General features: G+C 44.4%; 1 protein-coding gene across 1 annotated transcript in view; it reads right to left on the bottom strand.

Annotated features, from left to right (window-relative positions):
• Nucleotides 1–11,769, bottom strand: part of BARHL1 (BarH like homeobox 1) — a 15,278-nt gene extending 3,509 nt beyond the window's left edge. The window contains exons 1-2 of the mRNA XM_015825850.1: nt 11,295–11,769; nt 2,632–2,854 (exon numbers count right to left, since the gene is read on the bottom strand). Coding sequence (XP_015681336.1) covers nt 2,632–2,854; nt 11,295–11,769 — 698 coding nt within the window. The remainder of the gene's footprint in view (nt 1–2,631; nt 2,855–11,294) is intronic.
• Between the last annotated feature and the right edge of the window lie 1,472 nt (nt 11,770–13,241).

The raw sequence follows: 13,241 nt of genomic DNA, 5'->3' as shown, positions 1-13,241 counted from the left end.
CTATCTATCTATCTATCTATCTATCTATCTATCTATCTATCTATCTATCTATCTATCTATCTCTATACCTACCTACCTACCTATCCATTATATATATAATTTTTTATTCTTATTGATAACAGTACAGGTAGTCCTTATGACCACAACTGAGCCCAAAATTTCTGTCGCTAAGCGAGACATTCGTTAAGTGAATTTTGCCTCATTTTGCGACCTTTCGTGCTGGAGCCGTTAAGCGAATCACTGCAGTTGTTAAGTGAGTGACACGGTTGTTAAGTGAGTCCAGCTTCCCCTTTGATTTTGCCTGTCTGAACGTCGCCAAAGGGGATCGCGTGACCCCGGGACGTAAATATGAGTCAGTTGCCAAGTGTCTGAACTTTGATCACATGACCCTGGGGAGGCTCATAAAGGTCGTAAGTGTGAAATACGGTCATAACTGATTTTTTTCCAGTGCTGTTGTAACTCTGAACGAACTGTTGTAAGTTGAGGATTGCCTGTAATTAGACTTTCACGTCATCCAAATGCATAGCTCTTCTGGAAGCTTCAGAGAAACAGACTAGATGAATTTAAGACGTGCTTAATTTAATTGGGTTATTGACCCTTTATCCTAAGTCAGCGCAAAACACTTATTTATTATTATTTAGCGTATGATAGAATAAGCAATAGCACTTAGACTTGTATACCGCTCCACAGTGCTTTACAGCCCTCTCTAAGCGGTTTACAGAGTCGGCATCTGGCCCCCCAACAATCTGGGGTCCTCGTTTTACCGACCTCGGAAGGGTGGAAGGCTGAGTCAACCTTAAGCCGGTCAAGATCGAATTCCAGGCTGTGGGCAGAGTCAGCCTGCATTACTGCATTATGATGAGAACATGCAAGAAGAGAAGTAAACATATACACACAATCCACGTAATTATACACAACACTTCTACGGGGGTATGGCAGTGGCTTTGTAACGGGATGTCCAATTCCCCTTGTTGCGATTGTGGTGCTGCTATGCAAACTATTAAACATATTGTGCGGCCTTTGTTTTCTGGTTCCCTAGAAGACCAGCATGAAGCAACGCCAGATTACAAAACCGTACATTAACCAAAGTGGCTAGCTGCATTCACACATCAGATTCCTGCCAGGCCTGATAATAACAACCATGATCAAAACTACGGGTGATTAGAAACTAAGCAAAATCTCAACCGATCAAGGTCAATCTAACCAACATCAAAACTAATCAAGATTTTAAAAAAATAGCCCAAATCAAAAACCAATCCAAGTCAAAAGTAATTAAAACCCAAACTAATCAAGGTCCATTTAACCAAGTTCAAAATGAATTGAGATAAAAAAAATAGCCAAGATGGACACCAATCAATGTCAAAACTAATCAAAATCTAAACTCAGCAGAATCTCTTGAGTTGATTTAAAAATCTTGTCCTCCTCACCAAGTCCGCTCTGTGCAGACATGTGTGACAGCCAGATTGTGGCTTTCACACAATCAAGTGTCTTTTTTTCCAGGATCCAGATAGGAGCCCTGTGTAATCCAGAAACTGGCTTCAATGTCAAGAGTGCAGTGTAATCTCAAAGCTTGCAAAAGAACCTGAAGGACCTGCAGGTGGATTCGACCTTTTTCAAAACATTTCTGCACCATTGGAGCTGGACAGTGTTTATTTTCACTCTGCAGTGATTTCATTTGTCTTTTAAGCAGGGCCTGGAGATTAAGTGACTTCGGCAATTTAACATCCTAAAATCATTTAAATAAAAATAAATCCTTGGCACAGAGAGAAACCACCCAAAACACAAAGTTCTACATGTCTACACAGAAGCAAGCCGCATTGAATTCAAGCTATCAATTCAAAATATCTACAGTTACAACTGAACGCGGTAGAGTTTTAAAACAACAGGGCCAGTTTCAAAATCATTTTAAAACTGCATTCCCAGCACAGCCACAAAAAAAATTATATTGTGGGAAACGGCACAAATGTCAATTATTCTTGACATACACCTCTAACCACAATGACCTCTCCTGACTTTTCCTAAAATTTGCAGGCGATAAGACATTTTCTTCCCTCCCCAAAACCAAGCCAACTTCCAACTTCGCCCTACCAAGGTTCACACACCACAGTCCAACAGGAACCAGCCAGCAAATTGGCTGGAGTAACCAGGTTAACAGAACCCGGGTGGAAGGAAAGAATAAAAGGAAGGGGAGCCGGATTCAAACCCGTAGATTAAGAACATAAAGAGTTTTCTACCAAAGATAAAATAGAAGGGGGGGGGGGGAATGGAAGGGGAGAAGGAACCAAGGAATTAAATTCACGGATTAAGTTGAAGATGCTCTCTAACTAAATCTCTAACTACACTCGTCCACACCAGCTTCTTTTTTGGGTCCACAAACAGCCACCTTGACGCCAAGTTCGCAATTGCGACTTTTTTCTTTGTCTTTCTTTTCTTTTTTCTTTTTCATTGTTTGGAACAGGCTTTTGTCCAATCCCGTTTCTCAAAAGAAGCCTGGATATTTGAGATCTGGCGGAGAATTCAGGAGCGGCTGGATCCAAATTCAACCAAGCCAGATACAAATTTTGCGGCTCTGTGCTGTCTCCCTCTCCCTTCCCGTTTCTCGCCTCCCCGCCGCCTCTCTTCCTCGCTTACCTTCTGTTCTGGTACCACGTTTTCACTTGGGTGTCGGTGAGGTTGAGGGAGGCGGCCAGCTCCATCCTATCCTGGACGCTGAGATATTTCTGCCTCTCGAAGCTGCGCTCCAGCTGCGCCAGCTGGTGATCGGTGAAGGCGGTGCGCGCCTTGCGCGGCTTCTTCAGCCGCACCGGAGGGCTTTCTCGGGAGCTGGAGATCTCCCGGTCGCCTTCTTCCTTCACTGGGGCCGGGAGAGAAAGGGAGACAATGGGTCCCGGCGCTTTGGGGGGGGGGCGCGGAGGGGAGAAGGGAAGAGGGTCGCCCGGTTGGGGAAGGGAAGAGGAAGAGAAGGGCAGGAAAGGAAAGGAAGGGACAGGAAAGGGTGGTGGGGAAGGAGAGAAGAAAGAAAAGAGAGAGAGAGAAAGGAAAGGGAGAGATAGGAAGGAAAGGAGGGAAGGAAAGGGAAAGGAAGGGAAGGATGGGGAGAAGGGAAGGAAAGGAGAGGAGAGGAAAGGAAAGGAAGAGTGGGAGGGAAAGGAAAGGAAGAGAGTAGGAAGGAAAGGAAAGAAAAGGGGATGAAAGGAAAGGAAAAAAATAGAAAGGGAAAGAAAAAGAAAAGAGTGAGAAAAGGGAAGGGACGGGAGAGGAAGCTGGTAAATAGATAAAGAAGGGGAAGAAAAGAGAAGGGCAAAGGAAGGGAAGAAAGAGAAAAAGAGAGAAAGGGAAAGGAAATGACAGGATAAAATAAAGAAAAACTGAAAGAGAAGATAGAGCAGGAATGAAGAGTGGTAAGGAAGGGTAGGAGAAAAGGAAGATGTAGAGAATAGATGAGAAAGTTAACACATTTAAAAGAAAGGAAGAGGAAAATTGAAGGAAGGAAGGAAGGCAGAGAGAAGGAAGGAAGGAAGGAAGGAAGGAAGGAAGGAAGGAAGGAAGGAAGGAAAATATTTTTTACAGAAACAGGGTTAGGGGTGTCCACCAGCTTCTGTGGATCTACCATGCGTAATTATTCATGTCAAAAAAATCCCACTGCTGTTTACTCAGGAATAACTTCCCGTCACTTTCATGAGACCCTCTCCTAATAAATTTGCACACACAAAAACATTTGCTTCTCTCCCTCCCCACCCCCCAAATTCCAGGTAGGTTTACTCAGAAGTATGCCCGTAGGAAGATGGGAATTGTAGTCCAATAGAACTAAAACACCGGCTGGGGCGGGGTGGTGAAAAAAAAGGCAAGCTATGCCCATTTGAAATATATAATCAAAACGAGCTTTGCTGATTCCTCTGCAAAGTGACACCCCCTCCCCCCCAAAAAAAACCACACACACACAGGCACACACAACAGACAGCACTGCCTGGTGCCACGTTTTACACACAGTGGCAACCGCCCAAACATATTCCTCTCCTTTCATTTGCAACCTTTGTCATTAAATAATAATCAAACGATCAATTATTAAACAATTAATAGATGTAATCAGCCCAGCCAGATCACGGATCCTTCCCTCAATAGCTTTCTGCACAAAGTCCTCTGGGGCTCTGTCCGGCCTGATTCTACGCTCCGAATGTAAAATTGGCATAAATAATAGACCTCGTTTTGGAAAAAAACCAGCAAGGTGGTGAAGAAGCGTGTTGTTTTAAAGGAGAGAGGGGCTTTTAAAAAGCTGAACTGAAAATCCACTATCCTTTTTAAAAACAAATATATTTATTTGGGGAGAGGGACATTTCAATCAATCAATCAGCTGGAAGGGATCTTGGAGGTCTTCTAGTCCAGCTCCCCCCTTAAGCAGGAGAACCTATACCCTTTCAGTCAAGTCTTTTCTTTGAAAACCTCCAGTGATGGAGCGCCCACGATTTCTGGGGGGGGCAAGCTGTTCCACTGGTTAATTGTCCTCACTGTCAGGAAGTTTCTCCTTGATTTCAGATTCCTTCTCTCCTTGATTAGTTTCCATCCCTTGTTTCAAAAGAACCGAAGATCTGAAGTTGACATGGAGTGGTAGAAGAATGTGTTGAAATGGGTTTTGTGGGGCAAATGGGGATTGGGGTTGCAGAAAAGGGGGCTACTAGCCACCCAACCCCTGAACCATGTGGGATAAGAAGACCCTGGGAAAAAATGGTCCTTGAAGACCCCTGCGGGAGAACCCCACCTTGAGAAGAAAGAAATGGGATTAACTCCTCATTTACACATAATTCCATTTTTGTGCAATCCTGATTCAGGTTATTCTGAATGCAGGTGATGGGGAGGGCATAAATTGCCTTTATAACTACTACTACTACTACTACTGCTACTAATACTACTACTACTACTACTACTACTACTACTACTACTACTTCTTTTTCTTCTTTCTCCTCCTCCTCCTCCTCCTCCACTACTACTACTACTTCTTCTTCTTCTTCTTCTTCTTCTTCTTCTTCTTCTTCTTCTTCTTCTTCTTCTTCTTCTTCTTCTTCTTCTTCTTCTTCTTCTTCTTCTTCTTCTTCTTCTTCTTCTTCCTCCTCCTCCTCCTCCTCCTCCTCCTCCTCCTCTTCCTCCTCCTCCTCCTCTTCTTCCTCATGGGTCTCCCTTAATTTCTTACAAGTTGTTTTGCTTTTCATAGGGTTTCTTCTGATCCTGAACTCATTTCTGCAGGAGGCCAAGGTGACTTGTTGAGATGTGGGCATCCTTGGAGACAAACGTGCTATGAAAGTAAGAATCCTTTGCTTCATCCCATTTTTTTTAAATGTTGCCCCAAAAATCTTGTTGGTACAGAAACTGTACCAGTTGTAAAGAGATTAATCAAAATCATGGCCGCTTCTACCAGTAATCCCTTCTAACAAATCATCCTTATTTTCTACAAAACTAGCCTGAATTGTGTCAAATCTAGTTTCGGCCTCCTTAGAAAATGAGCCAGACTATTAATATTATTAGTATTACAGTATTATATCCTGGAATTCTTCCCAAAAGGTGGGCATCGTAGTTATCAATCTAATAATCCTGCAAACAAATTATGGCTCATGCCAGTCTTGGAATATCATTGGCAAAATCGTTTCTTTAAATCAGTGCAATTTTGTCCCACGGGAAGGGGCAAAAAAGACAATTTTCCTGTGTTTCCTATGTTTTATGGAATAAAAACATAACCAAACACGAATGACAGTTCTAGAAAGAGTCGGCCACAAGCAGCAAGGAGAAAAGGCTTCCTTATTTCTTCTAGGAAAAAGTAGAAACATTTTCCTCCATACAAGACAAAGGCAGGAAAAAACGAGCTTGTATCCCTACATCCTTAAATAGGAAACAAGTTTTCCTATTTTTAAAGGAAGCAGATTTTCTAGATATGTGGAAACGGGAGGAGATCCGGCCTCTCGCCTTTCTTTGTCTTCTCAGAATCCTCCTTCTCCTTTTGGAGTTCACACTTTCCTCCCTGTTGCAAAGTTTTTGCCACTTGGCGATAGAAACCGCTTTCCTTTCATCCGGTTTGGACCGTGGACACCAACCGGCTGGATGATTGGCAAGTCCCGGGTTGCAAGGAGGATGATTAACTCAACTCCGTTGTCTCTTGCGTGTTTGGGTGTGTACGGTTTCCCCTCATCCGTTGTCTCTCTGCCTTAAGAGAGAGTGGGCTTATTTGTGCGAAGGCAGACTCTCTTGAACGCAGCCTCTTCGCTTTACATCAGCTGGGTGAGGGGGGTGACAAGGGGCTTTATGCTCAAACATCCTTGTGGCAGGTTTTAGAGAAGACAAGCAAGTTGATTTCTCTCCGTAGGAAGACAATAATCCACTTAATTGAGCCACGAGGGAGGTGAAAAAACTCTTCCAGCAGAAACGCAGCCCTGAAGATCTCTTAAACATGAGATGCTACAGGGAAGCAAGCATCTATCTATCTATCTATCTATCTATCTATCTATCTATCTATCTATCTATCTATCTATCTATCTATCTATCTATCTATCTATCTATCTATCTATCTATCTATCTATCTATCTATCTATCTATCTATCTATCTATCTATCTATCTATCTATCTATCTATCTATCTAATCTATCTATCTATCTATCTATCTATCTATCTATCTATCTATCTACCTACCTACCTACCTAGCTACCTGCCTGCCTGCCTGCCTGCCTGCCTGCCTGCCTGTCTGTCTGTCTGTCTGTCTGTCTGTCTGTCTGTCTATCTATCTACCTACCTACCTACCTATCTACCTATCTGTCTGTCTGTCTGTCTGTCTGTCTGTCTGTCTGTCTATCTATCTACCTACCTACCTAGCTATCTATCTAGCTATCTATCTAGCTAGCTATCATCTCAAATCTAGGATTTTTGAGGGCTAGAACTAGAAGCTTGAAATCCTGGCAGAGATTTAGAAGAAGAGAATCAGAAATCTGATTTACAGATAAAAGGCAGCCCTAAGAATGAATAACAATGAGAGAGAGACGGAGGGAGGGAGGGAGGGAGGGAAGGAAGGAATGTATCTTGGAAAGCTATATGTAAAAGGCTAAGCCTGAAAAGTTGGAATCTGGGTTTCAAAGGGTCGTAATGAGACCATGCAGATTCAGGAGAAGGAAGGGGGGAGGGTGAGTCCTGCATAGCGATAGGCAGTAGGGGAGAAAGAGGAGGAAAGAAGGAAGGAAGGAAGGAAGGAGAGAAGGAAGGAAGGAGAGGAAGACAAAGGGAGAAAACATAAAAAAAGAATTGGTAAATTAGGAAGGAAAGCAGAAAAGGAGAAAGGGAGAAAATGAAGAAAAGAGAATCTGCACATTAGGGAAGAAGAGGTGGAAGGAGAAAAACAAAGGAAGGAGGAGGGAGAAAATAGGAGAAAAGGGGATGATAAAATAGGAAGGAAGGAAGGAAGGATGGAGAGAGAAGGAGGAAAAGAATAAGAAGGGGAGAAAAGGGGAAAAAAAGAGATTTGGGAAGGAAAGAAGGAAGGAAATAGGAGAAATTAAATGGAAAGAAACTCCCCTAAAAAAAGAAGGAAAGAGATTAAGGAGATTAAAACACAGAAAAGTTGTGTTTTTTTTTAAAGAGAGAGGCAGGGGGAGAGAAGAAGAAGGAAGGCAGAGCTGAGCAGAGCAAAAAGAATGGAAAATGAGATTGACTATGCCCAAATACGGGTAGCACCAAGGAAGCTAAGATTGGTCTGGGGGCCACGATCCATCAGCTCTTGTCTTCGGGAGAAATATTCAGGAAATGAGCCTAGGTAATACACACAAAAAAAGTGGGCACTGGGGATTCGTTTCGGAGGCCTCCCCTCCTCTCTTTTCAATATTGGTGGCGATGGGAGCCCTGAGCCGAAGGGAAAGCCAGTTCCCCCTTCAAAAAGCAGAGAAAGGAACCCATCCTTGTTGAGATTTTTTTTCCCCTGGGGAGGGAAAAATCTGCCTTCCTTTAGGGAGAAGTTTTGAGATTTGAAATTTTGAGGTCTTAGCATCCTCCAGGAGATGTTTACTCGCAAGCAAGGTTTTAAAAAAAAAAAATCTGCCCAAGCTTTTGAGAATCTCTTCATGTTCGCTCCCAGTTCAGAGGGGTTTTTGGGTGTGTGTGTGGAGAGGAATAATATTTTACTTTATCTTCAGACCCCTGCTTGGATTTTGAATCGGGCAGCCAGGAGGAAGCGAGAGGGAGAGGAAGTTTAAGGGGGCGTCCCTTCCTTTCCATCCTTCCTTTTCAGTATTTTTCAATCTTCCCTTTCTCCCTTTCCAATCTTTCAAGGACTGGTAAACACTTGCCGAAGAAACTAAAGCCTCGGGTTTTTTTGAGTTTGGATGAGAAATTTCAGCTTTTAGGGTGCCCGCCTTGTTTTAGAGAAAACACCAAAGTTTAGATTTAAACGGGGAAACTTGCGCGTAAGAGATTGTGCGAAGGGAGCCACTAATCACAGCCCAACTTCTGCCTAGGGGTGGGGGACACGCAAAGGTCAAAAGAAAAAAAAAAAGAAATAAGATTAGAGTCTTGGGGAAACCACCAGAGTCTCCTGGAAAAGAAGCAAAAATCCTGAGCAAAAGACCATTATACTCCCATCTGCAATCACGCGTAAAAGCCGGGCGCTGAATGAAGCTTGCCACACATAGCTGCAGAGTTAGCAAAATTGCTCCCCTGCTTAAGATCTGGCCACGACTCTCTGCTCATCACCTCTAGATTGAAGCTCAAGGAGAGTTTTATAGCCTGGTTAATTATTCCCACTCTGTCTTTTGATTTCATTGATTTTCCCATGCAAAGCAGGTTTTTTTTTCCTCTTTAAAAAATGAATGAGAGTAGACTCTGTCTAGGAGTTACTTCCCAGTAAGCATATTCAAACTCAGGTTTGAAATCCGTGGGAATGCTTAAGAGGTAAACTAGCAGGGATTTCCTTCCTTCCTTCCTTCCTTCCTTCCTTCCTTCCTTCCTTCCTTCCTTCCTTCCTTCCTTCCTTCCACTTCTTTTTCTTTCCTCCCTTTCTTCTTTCTTTCTTTTCCTCTCTTTCTTTCTTTCTTTCTTTCCTTCCTTCCTTCCATTTCTTTTTCTTTCCTCCCTTTCTTCTTTCTTTCTTTTCCTCTTTCTTTCTTTCTTTCTTTCTTTCCTTCCTTCCTTCCTTCCTTCCTTCCTTCCTTCCTTCCTTCCTTCCTTCCCCCTCTTTCCAAACATTGGCAGGGAATTTTCCTTCTAAAAAAATTAAATATTATATCCATTGGCGCAAACAATCTTAAGGAGAGCAATCTTTGAAAACGTTTTTTAGGGAAAAAAATGAAACATCTCCAAGTTTGGAAAAGCATTAAAATCTGTCTTGTCTTCTCAAGTCTCCAGAAATAAAAATACAATTATTTTCTCCTCTAAATGCCTTTATTTCCAGCTTCTTTCACAAATATCAAGTCCCGTTTGCACTATGCTAGGAGGGTTTAGTTCCTAACCCCTTGCAGGACAGAAAAAGAAGTAAATTAACTAGATGCGAATGAACTAAAAATGACAATGGGGAATAATTGGACCACTTCTGCTCAGAATCAAAAACTCTTCCAAGACAAAGAAGGAAACAGGAATTACGACTTTCTGTCTCCTTCCAGTAAAACCCGGAGTAGACTGATGGCTGAGTGGGGCACATTCGCTCTGCTAAAATAAAATCTAGGAGGCCAGGCAATATTGACTTGGTGGTAAGAAAAAGAAACAAAAATAGATGTGTGAAAGTTAAGAAGCATTCTAGGGAGAAATTACACACTGGCTAACTTATTAAAGGAGGAAAAAAATAATTGTTCCAAGTCATTTACTTTCCCCCTATTTGGAAATACCCAGAAAGATGTTTTTATGTCCTACACAGCCAGCCTCACACTTACATCAAATCGCTCTCCAAGGACAATCTTTTATTCTGAAAATCTCCCCTTTCATTTTTGTTGGTGCGCATTTCCCAATATTTCTCTTTCTTTTCAAGACAATCTAAAACCTGCCTCAACGGGCTAGCGCTTTAATAGCAAAACATACCAGGAATCTGGGACAGAATTAAATGGGAAGGGGGCTGAATTTAATCCAGCTTTCCATTTGGGAAAACGTGGGGACACCTAAGCAGATGTTGGATTCTCTCCTTGCTTCTGTCTTTCCAAGATCCTGATTTTTCTTAGGAACCATGACTGAAAATGAGGATAGTGACAATTCTGTTGTTGCCATACAGTATTGACTGCATTGGTAATTAAGGGTTAATTACACCCTTACCCCAATGCTGAGGAAATGTCCCAATACTGCCGTGATCCCCAACCTGATCCCCAACCAAGTCAAACTAGTTGAACCATCCAAATTCTCTCTCCATTCTGATCGCTCCTAATAGTCCAAAAATCACAAGGAAAAACTTGGCTTGCTTCCTTTCCTTGTTATTTGTTTAAGGGAATAACAGAATTGTTATTCAACCCTCTGCTCAAGCAGGGAACCCTACACCATTTCAGATAAAGAGGCGTCCAACCTCTTCTTAAAAACCTTCAGTGTTGAAGCACCCAGAACTTCTGGAAGACAGTCGTTCCACTGATTAATTGTCCTCACTGTCAGGAAATTTCTCCTTAGTTCTAGGTTGCTTCTCTCCTTGATGAGTTTCCATCCTTTGCTTCTTGTCCTGCCTTCTGGTGCTTTGGAGAAGAGGGTGACCCCCCTCTTCCTTGTGTCAGCCCTTCAAATACTGGGACACGGCTATCATGTCACCCCTCGTCCTTCTTTTCATTAAACAAGACATACCCAACTCCTGCAACATCTTCTTATGTTTTAGCCTCCAGTCCCCTAACCATCTTTGTTGCTCTTCTCTGCACTCTTTCTAGAGTCTCAGCATCTTTTTTTTACATCCTGGCGACCAAAACTGGACGCAGTATTCCAAGTGTGGCCTTACCAAAGCACTATAAAGTGGTACTAACACTTCACGCGATCTTGTTATTAGTATTAGTATTATTAATATAAGTCAGGAAATTAAGCCGATATGGGTTGGAGGATCAGAGGGGGGGGGGATCAGCCCACCAGCCAGGGAAGGGGTGATTAGAAGAAGCTCAAGAGATTTTAGTTTCTCCCGTTTCAAATTTGGGTGACTTTATAGAATGATTAAAAAGAACTAAACAGTCCCTCGCTGGTGACTTTTCTAAACAAACCCAAAAAAAGGGGGGGAAGGGAAGGGGCTCGCCCATTTGAAAGTCTCTTTAGGAAGTTTAGTCTGGTTTTCCCGCTCCCCTTTGCAAACCAAGCACGCTTTTGCAATTCCCTTTCCGTCTTACCTCTGTATTCCGAATCCAAGGAAGAGTTGCTGCTACTTTTTTCGATTTTCTCCCGAAAGTCCTCGCTGCTGGCCTTGGCTGGGACGGACATGGGCGCCTCCTGCGCGCCCTGCCCGTGGCTGCTGGAATAAGGGGCGCAGGCCGCCAAGGGCTTGCAGTCCGCCAAAATGTCCCTAATGAGGAACGAGGAGGTGACCGTTCTGGATTGAGCAGAGGCGGCTGAAATGGGGGGGCCCGGCAGGTGAGGCTCCAGCCTCACCCCCCCTCCGCCGACGGGTAACTGGGCTGCCGCTTCCAAGCAGTCCCTCCGGGGGGATGGAGGAGACAGGCAGCCGTTGCTGAGTTCCGAGGAGCGAGGGCTAAGTTCCAGAGGGGATCTGGTTTCTCCCAGCAGTGGATCCCCTTTGGGCACGGCTGGGCTCCCGGATCGATGGGAGAGGAGGGAGTCGATCCCAAATCCGTTGGCGTTCTCCATGCTTTCTTTCAGGAAGACATTGACCCGCCGAGGTTATTGGGGTTTGGGGAGGGGGAGAGAAGGAGAGGAAGCAGCCGAAGGAGGCACGCCGCACCGCGTTAAAGACAATTCCTGGCCCGCATTTAACATCCAAGGTCCCGACTTTTGTGCGGGGGGTGGTGGGCTGGGGGAGGAGGGGGCGATCAGCGTCCAAATTGGCTGCAGCGGGAAGAGAAAAAAAAAAGAGAGAAGGAAAAATGTCAACAGGCCAGGGGAAAGGGGAAGGATCTGAATCGAGTTGGCACTAAACATTAACGGGACAGCTTTATAAAAAAAAAAAAGAATAGAAAGAACAGATCCCTTGGATTCAACTTTATCTGCAATTAAAGCGTGCCTTAAATGCCACCCGTAGCTACACAGCTATTGACTTACTCCAAAGGAAGCCCACCGGGGTTCAAACGGCGGCGTTTACTCTCTTCCAAGGCTAAGGAAATGAATCTAAAAACCACTCAAGCTGTTCGGACGGGCTGTCTGTCCGTTTCTGCTCACTGGGAGGGTAGATCCCATCGAGTTCAATGGAGCCGGCTCTTCCCGTAAACACTGCGAGCTTTCGTCGGCTGCGAATCGTCCCGCTGCAGATCACCGGTCCTGAATCCCCCCCTCCCCCGGCCGCCCAGCTCTCTAAATCAAAAGGCGACCTCAGATCGGACCGTCCGATCTTGATTGCAACCAAAGGCGAAATCAAATCGGACCCGATCTTTCTGGCGTTCCGAAACCAGCATGAAAGACAGAGACCAAAGGAAACTTTTGCAGCCAGCCCAACGGGGGGGGAAAGAAACCCAATCCCAACAGATGGGAAGATGGAGAGCGAGATGTGATGAGCAGGAAAAGAAAAAAAAAGAAAAAGGAAAAAAAAGAGGAAAGGGAGGAAAGATTTTAGACACTCTGGAAGGAAGTTGGAGGTTGGGTTGGGTTTTTTTTTCCAGAACTATGGACAGTTACGCGATCCGAATGAATCTTTCCCCCCCCCCTCCCAATAGCCCCGGACATCAAAATTCCCAAGTCCCCTTAATGCAGAAGACCAGGGAGAATGATCAGCACCTTTGAAAACGCTCAAAGTAGCGGACGAGGGGGATCTCCACGTCGTCTCCTCCCATGATCCTGCGGGATCCTTTCGGGAGCTACCGCTTGGGGGGGAAGATTCCGTGGCGAAACAGCCTCGGGCGCGCCGTTTCAGCACCAAGGACAGCTCCGGACGCGGCCACACGTTGCCCGGCTCTCCGACTTTCCTTCGCAATTTCTTTCTTTCTTTCCCTTCTCCGCCTCCTCTAATCTTTCCCCTGGTTTTTTTTTTTTTGGTTTTTTTTTTTAAAGAAAAAAATTATTTATTTATTTTAACCGGAGATCCCGAGCCCACGTGCCCGGCAGGCCCCCTCCGGATTGGACGGCTGTCTTTTAGGGTGACGTCACGCGCGCCCACCCGGCCTGAAGAC

This window comes from Protobothrops mucrosquamatus, unplaced genomic scaffold (genome assembly GCF_001527695.2).
Source record: "Protobothrops mucrosquamatus isolate PMUCROS unplaced genomic scaffold, P.Mucros_1.0 scaffold2837, whole genome shotgun sequence".
Taxonomy (NCBI): Eukaryota; Metazoa; Chordata; class Lepidosauria; order Squamata; family Viperidae; genus Protobothrops; species Protobothrops mucrosquamatus.
This window is presented reverse-complemented; position numbering and strand designations above follow the sequence as displayed.